General features: G+C 38.5%; 1 protein-coding gene across 1 annotated transcript in view; it reads right to left on the bottom strand.

Moving 5' to 3' along the window:
• The window catches only part of HNRNPLL (heterogeneous nuclear ribonucleoprotein L like), a 36,252-nt gene extending 22,091 nt beyond the window's left edge, over positions 1–14,161 (bottom strand). The window contains exons 1-2 of the mRNA XM_065891205.1: positions 13,967–14,161; positions 3,151–3,269 (exon numbers count right to left, since the gene is read on the bottom strand). Coding sequence (XP_065747277.1) covers positions 3,151–3,269; positions 13,967–14,161 — 314 coding nt within the window. The remainder of the gene's footprint in view (positions 1–3,150; positions 3,270–13,966) is intronic.
• Between the last annotated feature and the right edge of the window lie 269 nt (positions 14,162–14,430).

Below are 14,430 nucleotides of genomic sequence, written 5' to 3'. Positions count from 1 at the left end.
AAGGAACATGGTAGGTAGGGTGCTTTCAACTTATAGCTTAAAACATGTTTACTAATTTTTTTTTTTTTCGCGGTACGCAGGCCTCTCACTGCTGTGGCCTTCTCCCGTTGTGGAGCACAGGCTCCGGACGCACAGACCCAGCGGCCATGGCCCACGGGCCTAGCTGCTCCGCGGCATGTGGGATCCTCCCGGACCGGGGCACGAACCCGTGTCCCCTGCATCGGCAGGCGGACTCTCAACCACTGTGCCACCAGGGAAGCCCTGGCATATAATTAAAAAAAAATTTTTTTTAAAGCATTAGTATGAGAAAGACTGGAAGACCAAAGAGAGAAAAAGTAAAAAGTCTAAGGAACATGGTAGGTAGGGTGGGTGCTTTCAACTTAATAGCTTAAAACATGTTTACTAACTTTTAAATAAAAACAGGAGGAAGCAAGAGATTTACTACACAAACTAGGTCCCAAAAGTTTTGTTTTAAAATTTAAACTGGTATAGCTAATCACTACCTAGCATCCTCTCCTTTAATGAGAGGGGATAAGGGAGGAAAAGCAACTCAGTATATATTTCTAAATATTCTTTTGATTAAATAAAGACAAAAAAATAGCAATTTTATTATCCTGACACAACCATTCTCAAGATCTTGTTATAGTTTCTCCTGAACTTCTTTCCTATACATCTAGTTTTTAAGTATCAACTTACTATATATTGAACTTGGTGACTCACCTATTTAAGACGAGCAGTTTCTTTATAATCTTTATAATTCCCTCCCCCCCCACACCACTAAATAAATCAACAAATAAATAAAAAAATAGGGAAAGGTTCTATAAATGCAACATTTTGAAGCAAAACACCTACTCCTCATAGGAGGCTCTTCAAGGTTCTTTTAAGCTTTAGTAGCAGCCACCTCTTATTCAAGATCATTCCACACAACTGAAACTTCTATTATACATATTTATGCCAATTAAGCTCGTAATTATACACTAATTTGTTCCGATTATTTCATGACTTTTCTATCCACATAACTACCAATCTCGAGGACAGAACGATGTAATATGCAAATTAACTAAATAAAATTCATATATGGAACACATTACCATGGACTAAGTATCAAACAGTATAGAGTCTAAAACTGGGACTTCCCTGGTGGCATGGTGGATAAGACTCCAAGCTCCCAATGCAGGGGGCCCGGGTTCCATCCCTGATCAGGGAACTAGATGCCACATGTGTGCTGCAACTAAGAGTCCACGAGCTGCAACTAAGGAGCCTGCCTGCCACAACTAAGACCCAGCACAACCAAATAAGTAATTTTTTAAAAGTATATAAGTAAAATAATAAAAATGGACAGGCCACTCAGAAGTAATTCAAATTACTTACAAACTTAAACAAATAGTTGCATTTCTTTAATCCCCAACATTCAGGTCATGGTCATAATTAACATCAAAATATCAATATAGTTATTATTTCCCTGAAGTTTCCAACTGTATTTGCTCATCAACTTGTTTTCTAACATTGCTTTGGTATTTCTTGGCTCTAAGAAAATAACTTTAAAAACCCTAAATATGGGGCTTCCCTGGTGGTGCAGTGGTTGAGAATCCGCCTGCCAATGCAGGGGACATGGGTTCATGCCCCGGTCCGGGAGGATCCTACCTGCCACGGAGCAGCTGGGCCCGTGAGCCATGGCCGCTGAGCCTGAGCGTCTGGAGCCTGTGCTCCGCAACAGGAGAGGCCACAACAGTGAGAGGCCTGCATACAGCAGAAAAAAAAAAGAAAAAGAAAAACAAACAAACAAAGAAACCCCTAAATATATAAGAACAGAAGAAAGTAATAATTCAGAGATAACCATCTTTTTATAACTCCATGAAACAGTGCACCACCTAGAAGGTCCTTATAGTGACTGGGTTAGACTAGTACCAACATGCAAGTCTAAATAAATATAGCCTAAGGAGTCTGCTTCAATACTATGTAACTGTCCAGACAAACTTAACTACCAATATCCACTCCAAATTACTAAGAAGTGATATAGTTATCTTAGTGATATTTCAAGAAATGGGCTTTTTTAATGCCTGGGTGGATTTCCAATTTGTACCTCCAAGGATCAACAATATGTTAACAGTGGTTTCTGAGGTACATAAGTTAAGGGTAACAAGTTTGCTAAGTCATCCATCTCTCGATGAGGTCACCAAGGAAATTAATTAAAAAGATCCCATGATGGAAGGTAACACAACCCCTACTCCTTTGAAGCAATGATTCCTCTGTTGAAACCTCTGATCACTCCCTCCCCATCTATTTATTCACCATCCTTTCAATACTCAAAACTCCACATAAATTTTTATAAAATTGAAGCAATCAAGTGATCTCAGCAAGTATATTGAAATTTCTCTACTTACATATTATGACTTAGTCTGTGTCTGATGCCTATAACAAAAACCCCAAATGTACTCATCAATGGAAAAAATAATAATAAAATAAACTCTAGATTATCCATACTAAGAAGAGAACAGCCAGGCATATTCCAAAAATAATCTACAAAATGTTTTAGAGTGTCTATTTTTGTAGCAGATTCACTTTTCTAATTATATATTTCATTTAAGTCAATATTCTTAAGTACACACCAGCTGTGGAAAAAGGAGGAGCCTGAGTGAATATAAAACACAAAAGGAAGACAAGCTAGGATAAAACACTGACGCTCATGATCTGCATAAGAACTCACAGCAACACGCACCTAAGCAAATAATGCCTACCCTTAATCTACACACTTTTCATTGCCAACTAATTCTTAAATAGTTCAAACAAAACAAAACAAAACAAAATCAGTATTTAAGTACCACTATTTGAAATTCTGAAGATGAAGGGCATAATTAACTCAATGGTTTAAAAGCAGCGTTTAAGAAGGAATCATGGATTCATTTGAAAATCAGATGAAAGATGCAATAATCAATTTTACACACAACCTGGTTGAGGAGTGAGAGGGGATCATGGATACACAAAAATTCATCCATGCATAATCCCAGAAAGCCTCAGAAGGCTTCAAAGATATACAATCATAGGCAAACAATATATATTATGGTTAAACATCAAGGCTTATAGCAAGCAAGCAAAGTTTGTTCTACCATACTGTTTTCACAATCTGTATGAAGTCCCTATTGGCCTTACCATATTGTCCCAAATTTTTCCAGAGCCTCCACAAGGTCTGCTTCCACCACAGATTCACAGAGTCCTCGAACATGGACAACGGGTGAAACAGAAACTTTATGATGACTTCCACCTGCCTCCTAGCAAGATAAAATAATTTCTAGTTAAAAACTTTAAAAGTCTAAATAAATTGCTCTTTTAGTAAACCCATCTCTGCATTAAAAAGCAAACATTAAAAAAAAAAAAATCCCAATCCAAACTGCAATTCATAAGTTAGCGAAAGGACCCGAGAGTAAAATCACTAATTAAATGTTTGCCATGAAAATTCTGATTTCTTAAAAGGGAGCATTCTCTCTCAATAAGAACTACAGATAAGTTATTTAATGACTCATTTCAACTTCAACTTACATAATATTGTACATCAACTATACTTCAATAAAAAAATAACTTTCAACTTCAAGAAAATCTCAGAAAAAAAGTCAGCAGATACACAGAGCATGCTACATGCTACAATTGGAAACATACTTTATATTCATAATTTCACTTCCATAAAAATCAAAATCTCAAGTAGACCAAATGAACAAAAAGTCCCAATTAAAATTTCTTCTTTAATATAAAGATTATATACTTTATTTTTCCTGCAATATAGATTAATATCATTTGTCCTTGTTTAATTGGTTACCTAGTCCCACAATAATTTGAAGTTACTCAGTACACCTGACAACTTAAATTTATACAAGATACCATCTTTGCTGATGAACAAGGAGTACTCAAAAATACAAGCCCTGGGAAATTTCCTGGCGGTCCAGTGGTTAGGACTTGGTGCTTTCACTGCCAGGGCCTGGGTTCAATCCCTGATTGGGGAACTAAGATCCCACAAGCCGTGTGGCACAGCCAAAAAAAAAAAAAACAAACCTTCCTGGGCTTCTGTGAAGTACTGTGTATCTTTGAGTATGCCCAGCAAGAAGTTTTAAAACATATGGTCTTAAACTTTATTTTAAAAGGGACTATGTAGGAGAATTAGCTTGAAAATGAAAATAGCTCTCATTTACTTATTCAAGTTCTATTCAGACAAAGATCTGTATTTACAACTAGCCATTGGGTACTACCTCTCTTGCATCACTTCAGAAATGACCTCCATAAAAAATGAAATCTTGCCATTTGTGACAACATGGTTGGATCTAAAGGGTATTATGCAGAATCTAAAAAACAAAATAAAGCAACAAGCAAAACAAAACCAAAACAGACTCATAGATACAGAGAACAAATGGGTGGTTGCGGGGGAGGGATGTGAAACAGGTGAAGGGGATTAAGAGGTACAAACCTGCAGTTACAAAATAAATAAGCCATGGGATGTAATATACAGCATAACGAATATGGTCAATAATATTATAATAACTTTGTATGGGACTGATGGTTACTAGACTTATCATGGTGATCATTTCATAATGTATGCAAAGTCAAATCACTATGCAGTACACCTGAAGCTAACATAATATTATATATCAACTATATTCCAATTAAAAAGTAATTTCTAAAAGGAAAGAAATGAATTCCAAGTACAATTCACACATATACCAAAAAAATCTATTAAAGGAAAGGTTTTTTTCTTCTATAAACAGGAAAAAAGGGTTTTTCCTCCTAATCTAAAAACACAAATGTTTTACCATTAAAACTTAAGAATAATTTTAGGAACATTAAATCCCTTTTGGGCTATTTTTAAAGACTCACCAACTTTGCTTTATTATCATAAAGACTGTTAGAAAATACTATAACAGTCTTGCGCCATGCCAATAAAAAAATGTCAGAATTTTTAAAAAAGAACTAATTTAAGTATATAAAGTAACCATGAGACTATTCTTACACTCTTGTCAAATCCAACAAATAAATTAAATCCTTTGCAAATACTATTTCAGTCCTTGGAATTTTATTTGAATTGCTTATGCTGAGTCTTTTCTATGGTTCAACAGATATTCATTACATGCCACTAAGTCTGAAATGAACCATTCTGATTGTACCCTATGTATACCAACACTTTATTACCAACTTTAACAAATGCGACCGCCTCAGTGAAACTCAACAACCAAATGTACATTATCCTCATTAAGCTCTTAATTACTGGATGACAATAACACAGGAAGAAAGCTCTAAGTAATACCTAAAAACCTAACTTAGAGAAAACATTTAAAGTATAAATAATAAGTTTTACTCTAAAAATAATTAGACAATAATAAACTACAAGAAATAAGACAGTCATCTCCTTTGGTCCTTAGAAATCAGCTAGCAAAGGTAAAAATGCAAAAGAAAATTGGCCTGGGCTCCTCCAAAAGTAAAAAAAAGTGGAAGGAAAATTTCAGACTGAGAGTAAACACAACAACCAAATGCAGTATGTGAGCCTTCATTTTACAATTGATTAAAAACTGCTACAAAAGACATCTTAGGGAAAATTGGAGAAATTGAATTATAAACAGGATATTACTGAGTTAGCCAAAAAGTTCATTTGGGTTTTTCTGTAAGATGTTTTTGATTGTCTTAGGTACCATTATGATGGCAATAGCTATATGAAAAGAATATCCTTATTCTTAGGAAAACTGTGATATTTAGGAATGAACTGACATGATGTCTCAACTTACTTTCAAATAGTATAGAGAAAAAAAGTATGTATATAAATATATACACATATAGAGATAAAATCCCAAATGGCAAAATGTTAAAAACTGCTGAATCTAGGTGAAGGGTATATGTAATTAAATATTTTACATAATAAAAAAATTGGGAAATTATTGTATAATATATTTAAGACCTACGAAAAGGTATGAAGAACAATATAAGAATATTCATTAACTCACCACCCAGTTTAATAAATAAAACACTAGGAAGAGGGAGCTGAACACATCTCCTCTTCCTACCTCCCTTCCCAACACAGAGAACCACTATCTTGAATACAGTGCTAAAAAATGAGTACTTTTCAAACTGGTCTTCTTACAAAAAAATGGATTATAGGATCAATTTTAAAAATCTCTCAAAAGATCTGATTTTAATATATTACTACTTAATTATATTTCTTAACTGAAACAGATCAAGATTTAAGTTATTCTTTAAAAGCTGAAAGATGTTAAATGCAATCAATATGGTACTCAGGGGAAGATATGATTATCTCAACCTCAAGGCTGAGAATATATCCCATACCCTCTGTATTTCCCTTATTCCCACTCAATAACTCTGCCTTTCGTGAGTTTATCTACCTTGATATTTCTCTATCTTTAAATTATGTCCCCTTTTCTTTCTTTTTTTTTTTTTTTTTTGCGGTACGCGGACCTCTCACTGTTGTGACCTCTCCAGTTGCGGAGCAACAGGCTCCAGACGCGCAGGCTCAGCGGCCATGGCTCACGGGCGCAGCTGCTCGGTGGCATGTGGGATCTTCCCGGACCAGGGCACAAACCCGTGTCCCCTGCATCAGCAGGCGGACTCTCAACCACTGTGCCACCAGGGAAGCCCTGTCCCCTTTTCTTGAACTTAAAATTTTCTCATCCTTTCTGTAGTTTATTTAAAAAATTTAAAAACCCTATTGTTTCCAAATATAAAACTGATATATTAAAGGTATCTTTTCAAACTATATTTTCACCACCCCTCTTTTTCCCCACAAATACTAACATGTTCCTTTTTTTATAAATGTATTTATTTTGAATTTTATTTATTTTTTTATACAGCAGGGTCTTATTAGTTACCCATTTTATACATATTACTGTATATATGTCAATCCCAATCTCCCATATACAGCAGGGTCTTATTAGTTACCCATTTTATACATATTACTGTATATATGTCAATCCCAATCTCCCAATTCATCACAACAATAAATTTATTTATTTTATTTACATTTATTTTTGGCTGTGTTGGGGTCTTCGTTGCTGCCTGCGGGCGAGCAGGGGCCACTCTTCACTGAGGTGTGCAGGCTTCTCATTGCGGTGGCTTCTCTTGTTGCTGAGCATGGGCTCTAGGCGCACGGGCTTCAGTAGTTGTGGCTCGCAGGCTCTGGAGCACAGGCTCTGTAGTTGTGGCGCATGGGCTTAGTTGCTCCATGGCATGTGGGATCTTTCCCGACCAGGGCTCGAACCCGTGTCCCCTGCATTGGCAGGCGGATACTTAACCACTGCGTCACCAGGGAAGCCCCTAACATGTTTCTTAAATCAACATTTTATCTCTACCTATATTATATGGTGGTGATAAGAAATCTGAAATCATCTTCAGAGCTTCTTTTACTACCCTAAAATTACCTCCTGTGAGCATCATACTATGCATCTGAATCTTAAATTGGTGAATAGTCAGTATTGTTTACTCCATCCATATATTAATACTTTGACCACGTCTTCTAAAGCTTAAGGAGTATTTTTTTTTAAGGAGTATTTTTTAATCCTTTCTCATACAGAAGCTCAAATTCTTTCCATTTCAAATGTTTAGCTATCTAGGCTCTCTCCTGGTCTATTTATATCTATTATTTATCAGACTAGAAACAATATTCCAAATAAGTACCCAGCAAGTGGAGGCATACCTGCAATTTCCGTATACTTTTTTCTTTTTTAATTACTCAATCCCTTCTTTAAGTAAACTGGGTCAACTATAATGAAGACATTATTTGGTCCTCACTGCAAGCTACACACCAGTTACAAACCCCCAGCCCCTCTTCAAAGGCTACCTCAAAGACAAACTCCAAAAAAAAAAAAAGACAAACTCCAATAACATCCATCTTGAATGCTAATTTTGACGACTGCAGACTGAAAACCAGGCTTAACTAAAGAGAAGGAAAGCTCAGAATAGAATAGAATAGAAATGAAGCTTCCATATGAGAGGAATGAGAAGGGCCCATTAAAGCTCTCCATATAGTAAAACTGTAAACTCACAAAGGCAATGCACAATGTCCTTAGGCTTTTTGTTTTCCCAACATCTCCACGCATAACACGTGCTCAACAGCCACTGAATAGCCTTTTCTACCCTCCTATAAATATAATATATAAAGAAGACCAACCTCAAATTCAATAATTCATCCCCCAAAACCAAACGTGCACAGATCCACTGCAAGTGATTATCAGCCTCTCCTTAATCACCTCCAATGACAGGAAAACACACTACCTTGTGAGACAATCTACTATATTTTTAGAAAGTTCTTCATAATATGCATCCAAATCTGTCTTCCTGTAACTTCCTACACAAAATGGCCTTTGAAGCCAGACCAGCGTTTGAATATTTGGACATTTACTGGCTCTGCGATCTTACGCTACGCTACTTACTTAACCTTTCTGAACCTCAGTTTCACTTAAAAAAAATAAAACAGGGCTGCCCTGGTGGCGCAGTGGTTAAGAATCGCCTGCCAACGCAGGGAACACGGGTTCAAGCCCTGATCTGGGAAGATCCCACATGCAGCGGAGCAACTAAGCCCGCACACCACAACTACTGAGCCTGCGCTCTAGAGCCCACGAGCCACAACTACTGAGCCCCCGTGCTACGACTACTGAAGCCCGCGTGCCTAGAGCCCGTGCTCCACAACAAGAGAAGCCACCGCAATGAGACGCCCGCACACTGCAATGAAGAGTAGCCCCCGCTCGCTGCAACCAGAGAAAGCCCGCACACAGCAATGAAGCCTCAACGCAGCCAAAAATAAAAAAAATTTAAAAATAAAATAAAATTTTAAAAATAAATAAAAATTAAAACAAAATCTTCATCACTTAAAATTACAACAAATAGGACAAATATGAAATGTCTAGCACAGTGCTAGATGTTGTTATTAACAGGGCTCGGTAAACATTAATTGCCACCTCCTATCCTTACCTTCATTTCCCTCTGCTACATAACCTTCCTATAATTTGAAATGATTTCTTAAATCACACCTAAGTTTACCCTTCAGGCTAAATGTCCCCCAGAGTCTTCTGTCATTCCTCTTATGATATGATCTTGAGTGCCTTCTCTATTCTGGTAATCATTTTCTGGATACATTAGAATTTATCAAAGTACTACCAAGAAATGAGTACAGATTTCCAGATACTTAAGATTATCCCCCCTTTTACTTTGGATACTTCACATAGATCAAGGACAAACTAGTTTTAAGGGACAGCTGCAAATAGCTTTTAACTCACACTATACTTAGAGTTAACTAGTACATGGTTTTTCTTTTTTTTGTTTTAATATTTTTATTTATTCAGGCTGTACCGGGTCTTAGTTGCAGCATGCATGTGGGATCTAGTTCCCGGACCAGGGATCAAACCCAGGCCCACTGCACTGGGAGCGCAGAGTCTTACCCACTGGACCACCAAGGAAGTCCCGGTTTTTCTTAAAATTAAACAATCACATCTCTTTACTTGATCTTTTTCTTAATAGAGCAGATCCAAAACACAGGAAACCCTTTAATTTTCCTATCCTAAAATGTTTTAAGGAACACTTGATCACATAACAAAGATTAAAAATAACTTTGATTCAAATAACTTCTTAAAAAGTAATCTTTATTTTTTTTGCTCATGTGGTAGAAATCCTTTGGTTTTGCCTACCCAAAACTCCTTCCCCCTTCTTGTGGCTGAACACAAAAACAAGCAAATGAACAAACAAAAACTCCTCAACCCCATATTATTCCACTGGTATTCTCAGTCACACAGTCGTAACTCCCCAACTTCAGAGGTAGTCCAGTGACTAGTTGGGGTTAGGGAGATATAAAAAATGGCTGATCAGAGGGGATAGCTATGGACTCTGAGGGAGAGACTGTTCTTCTTTATTTACTAGCTATAAAAATGTAAGCCTAGCTTTATCACTACATAGAGGAAATAGAGCTGAAACAATCTAGTCCCTATGACATCATCTAAAACCTTCGATCCTGCCATGCCTAAAACTAATGCTACAACTTGGCATTCATAGTTATTCGGGCCAATAAATTCCCTACCCCTGCCCCCTTTTTGTTGTTTAAGCTCATCTTGAGTTGGTGCTGTGGCTGCAACTGCAAGCTTTGAAAGTTGTATTCAATTTCATACAGGGAAAATATATATTTTCACTCCTTTATAAAATAAAGCACTAAATGATGTAGAATCACAGATTTTTAGATATGGAATTTTTAAAAAATTATATCCCATCACCAAGAACAGCACCTAGCACATGACAGGGCTCAAGTATTATTTTTTTAATGAGCTAAGAGATCACAGTGATCATCTAATCCAGCCATCTCATGTGATAGGTAGCAAGTTGAGTTCCAAAGAGGTTAAGTCACAAAGCATGTTGGTAGCAGAGCCAAGACACCTGCTCTGGTTGGGCTTAGGGCTCTATTAACAGCACTTTTCACTATATGTACTAACATGAAGAAACTGTCACTTGTTAAAACCAAAAGATAGTAAAACCTACTACTTTTCATTTACTTCCCAAAACTAAGCCTAAAATTCTCACTCTACTGCAGCAGCTTAGCTAAATAAGACACAGGACATTACCGTTACAGAAGCCTCAAGGCTCTGGCACTTACCTCTGAGGTACACACCACAGTGTAGTTACTATGCTCACTGTCACAGTCTCTAAACTTTTCCTGTGGGAGCTAAGCTAACAAAGTGCCTTCATCCCATCTCCCATTCTATATTCATCCCAATAAGCCATCATAATAGTCCTATCATCTCTGTAATTCAGATCATTAAAGTTTAACTATATCTTAAATTCAAACTAGATTCTCTATATAATGCATATTCCTTTGTTTGGAAATCCTAGGATCCATATTTTTTATCTTGGCATTTTGCCATCTTACAAGTCTATTTATTAAAAGTTGAGAAACTTAAATTTTCACTTCATCAGCAATCACTTTAACAATCTTTGATTTGCCTGTTTAGTCACTAGCAGAATAGAGTAAAAGAAAAACTTAAGGCCCTAAAATGCATTAGTACTCCATAAATTTTTATTGATACCAATCTCTATAAAAGCAGACTTTTTTTTGTAAGTAAACTCCCAATTCAGTTCCTCAATCGGTTTTGCCAAGTGAAGTGCTAATATTCAGAAGTCAAGCTGCTTTCATAAAAGTTAGCAGATACAGAAGTTTACTATTATGATCTTGAAGATCATGCCTGTTAAATTTAAGAACACAATTTACTCCACAAGAGTAAAGTAATTGTATAATACATAGCATGAACCTCCATAATTAAGCTTTGTTCAAAATGCAGCCCAAAGAATTTGAAATACTCTGTGAGTTTTTGCTCTTCAAAGTTAATACCAGAAGACACAAATTTGAAGAGTGTCTTACTTCTCATATCCAAACTACAAACTCATTTCTCTTTACACCTTAAAACATCATTCACAATTCATCCTTACATCAGGAGCATTTGTAGAAACAGTTTTTCTTAAATACTCACATTCCTCTTTAAATCTAGTTATTATTAAATAACTCAAGGAAAATGAAAAGCCAAAGAATGTAAATCATTGAAGTCTTACTGTACACTTTTACAAACTTCCAACTAGCATTGAAAGGATTACCTATCATTGTACCTGATCTGCATTTACTTAAACACTTTGTACAAAGGGGCTGGGCTGAAGTTGAGCCAAATCCTTTTCCGTTAGATGAATTACCATATTTCTCGATGATGACGCACTGGACAGTAAACTTCTATTCAGGGCATTCCTGTCCTAGTAAAATTTATTATGCACAGGTTTCCATAGTTGCAATGATTTCAAACTAGTACCCAAAATTACACGAAGAAAAATGTTTAAAAACAGGAAAAATAATCCTTCATTAGATTTCACAGTACAATATTGGTTCTACTGTTAAATAAAAGCAGTTCACCCGCTCCTAAGAAAAAACAGCAATAAGATAAACAAAATGTGAATTTATAACTCAATCTGCATACATTAGTTCCTGCCTGGGTAATTTAAAAGCTGCATGACATTAATCACTGAACTACAACTTCAGGTATGGAAAACATGAAGTTCAACTTTCACATTTTACATTGTAAGAGAACTCAGAACAGTAGTTAACTGACTTTCCCAAGGTCACACAGACTGTATGCTAGCTAAGACTCCTGACTCTCCCCAAGACCTGTCCAGTGCTATTTCCACTGCTAGATACAATTCACTTTGGATGTATTAATTATACATTATTTTCTTCCCAACATCCAAAATAATACTATTGGCTTAATATTTAATGTTTTCAAAAACAACTTTTGTAAACTGGTTAAAGTATCTTTCCAAGACACTTAATGTAAGACATTTCATGCTACTGCATAAAAACTCGAGCAAATTTTTGGCAAAAGAAATACAATGATCCAATGCATCTAAATATCAGTTATAAGAGTCCGATATTCCAATTGTGTTTTCAATTTCCACAATGCAGTTAGCTTTGAACTGAAACTTCCTAAGAAAAAAATGCACTTTCTTTATTCACACTTTCAAGTTGCATTTTGAATACTCCAAATATTCAGGAACAGAAGTAGAAAGCAATATCTAGCCATAATAAAACTATTTTGGGAATTCCCTGGGTCCAGTGGTTAGGACTCTGTGCTTCCACTGCAGGGGGACACGGGTTCGATCCCTCGTCAGGGAACTGAGATCCCACATGCAGAGCAGTGCAGCCAAAAAAATAAATATTATAAATAAAAATAAATTTCACTTAAAAAATTATTCTATTTAGAGGAAGAAGAAGCTCCTTTTTAAAATGTGTTGCAACATTATCATATTTGTAAACTCTAACACCGGGGATTACTGACCAGAATTTTTTACATTAAAATGCAAACAAGAGCTAAAAGACTTCTAATTTCCCTCTTATTAAAGGTGAAAAACATTTTAATCTAATATTAGGATATATGTGCACTATTTCGTAAATTTCGGGTTAAGTTTGCTTTAAAAAAAAATCACAATTAGAATGTGTTAAATGTTTAAAGAACATCCAGTCATTAAGACAGCTTAAGCGCACCAAAAAGGGCAAAAACGTTTCCTTTGCTTTGTTTCCTTAGTTTCCATCCAGCTGAAGCTGAGTTGCCACTTGCTGTGGATAAAACGATTTTCACATTCCTTCTGCCTCCATCTAAGCTTTCTGATGAGAGAAACAAGAATCTAGGAACGTGTGTTTGATGCAGTCCTGAGTTCAGTTCTTTTTGTGGAACGAATTGGGAACACACTGCCCATGAAGAACTGAGGTGATTTTAAGATTTCGTTTTACTTGTAAGTAGGCGTGTGCGAACACCTGCCAACGCATTTTATTTTTAACCGAAGAGCTAAACACTATACTAAGCAATCATCAGGAAACTGGGGAGCAAAGCGTGCGCGACAGGCCTGCCAAGAGTAAAAAATTTTTAATTAAACCTTCAGGGGAACTGGGCGGTGAGCCCCAGAGCTTAATTTGTCACTTAGCGGCGGCTCTCCTCAGGACCCAGGCGAAGAGAGCCCTGGGCGGAACCAATGCCACCATCCTGTGATTGTGACCAGCGCGCGGATGCTACGGGCAGGGGGCTGAAGGGAGCGGGTAGTCAGACGCCGGCCAGCCGCCCGAGGAGTGAAAACTAACAAAGGGCTAATCGCGCACCAGAGCCCCCCGGAGCGGAAGCAACGCCTCCCCGCCGCCCCCGCCCCGCGACCCTCCCCAAGTTCGGGCCGGCAGAGGACTCGCTGCGGGGCCTGCGGCCAGACCGGGACCGGATCCGCGGTCGGGTTGCTGGAAACAGGTAGGGCGAAGAATAAAAGCCCCAAAGAGAAGAGCCGGCGCTTCCCGACCCGATCAGCGCAGCGAAAAGGGAAAACGAGAAGGGCGGGAGGCCCTGAGGCCGAGTCCCTGCCGCTGGGCCCTGCTTCCCGGGGAGCCGCCAGGCACGGCGGTCGGGGCGCCGCGCTTTGTTACCGGCTGTGAGAAGCTCCGGCCGCCGCCACCGCCGCCGCTATCGCCCCCGCCCCGGGGCGTCGTTTCCCGGCGGTTCTCGCCTTCCTCGGCCGAGTAGTCGATCTCCCCCTCCTCAGTCTTGAGGCGCTTGGCCTGGCTCTCGTACTCCCGATCCTCCTCGTACGTCTCCCTGGGGGAGGATGAGGAAGAGGACATGGCGGCGGCCGGAGGGACCGGCCGGCTAGCGGGTGGGGGTGGCGGCGGGGCGCGGGCCTCGGACGCCGCCGGCCAGTCCCCGTCGCGGGCAGCGCCTGTTCAGCGAAGGTCTGCGCGGCCCGGCTGTCCGCGTGGGCCGCGCGCCCAGAAGCCGGGTGGGTGCGGAAAGTGCGCGGGATGAGAAGGGCGCCCCGGGAGGAGGCTCCGGAGCGGCCGCTCCCCTTTATCACGGAGCCAACATTCAGCCTCTCCCTCCTCCTCCGTCTCCG

Source organism: Phocoena phocoena, chromosome 14 (assembly GCF_963924675.1).
Source record: "Phocoena phocoena chromosome 14, mPhoPho1.1, whole genome shotgun sequence".
NCBI lineage: Eukaryota > Metazoa > Chordata > Mammalia > Artiodactyla > Phocoenidae > Phocoena > Phocoena phocoena.
The sequence above is the reverse complement of the archived record's forward strand: the minus strand, read 5'-3'. Positions and strand labels throughout refer to the sequence as shown.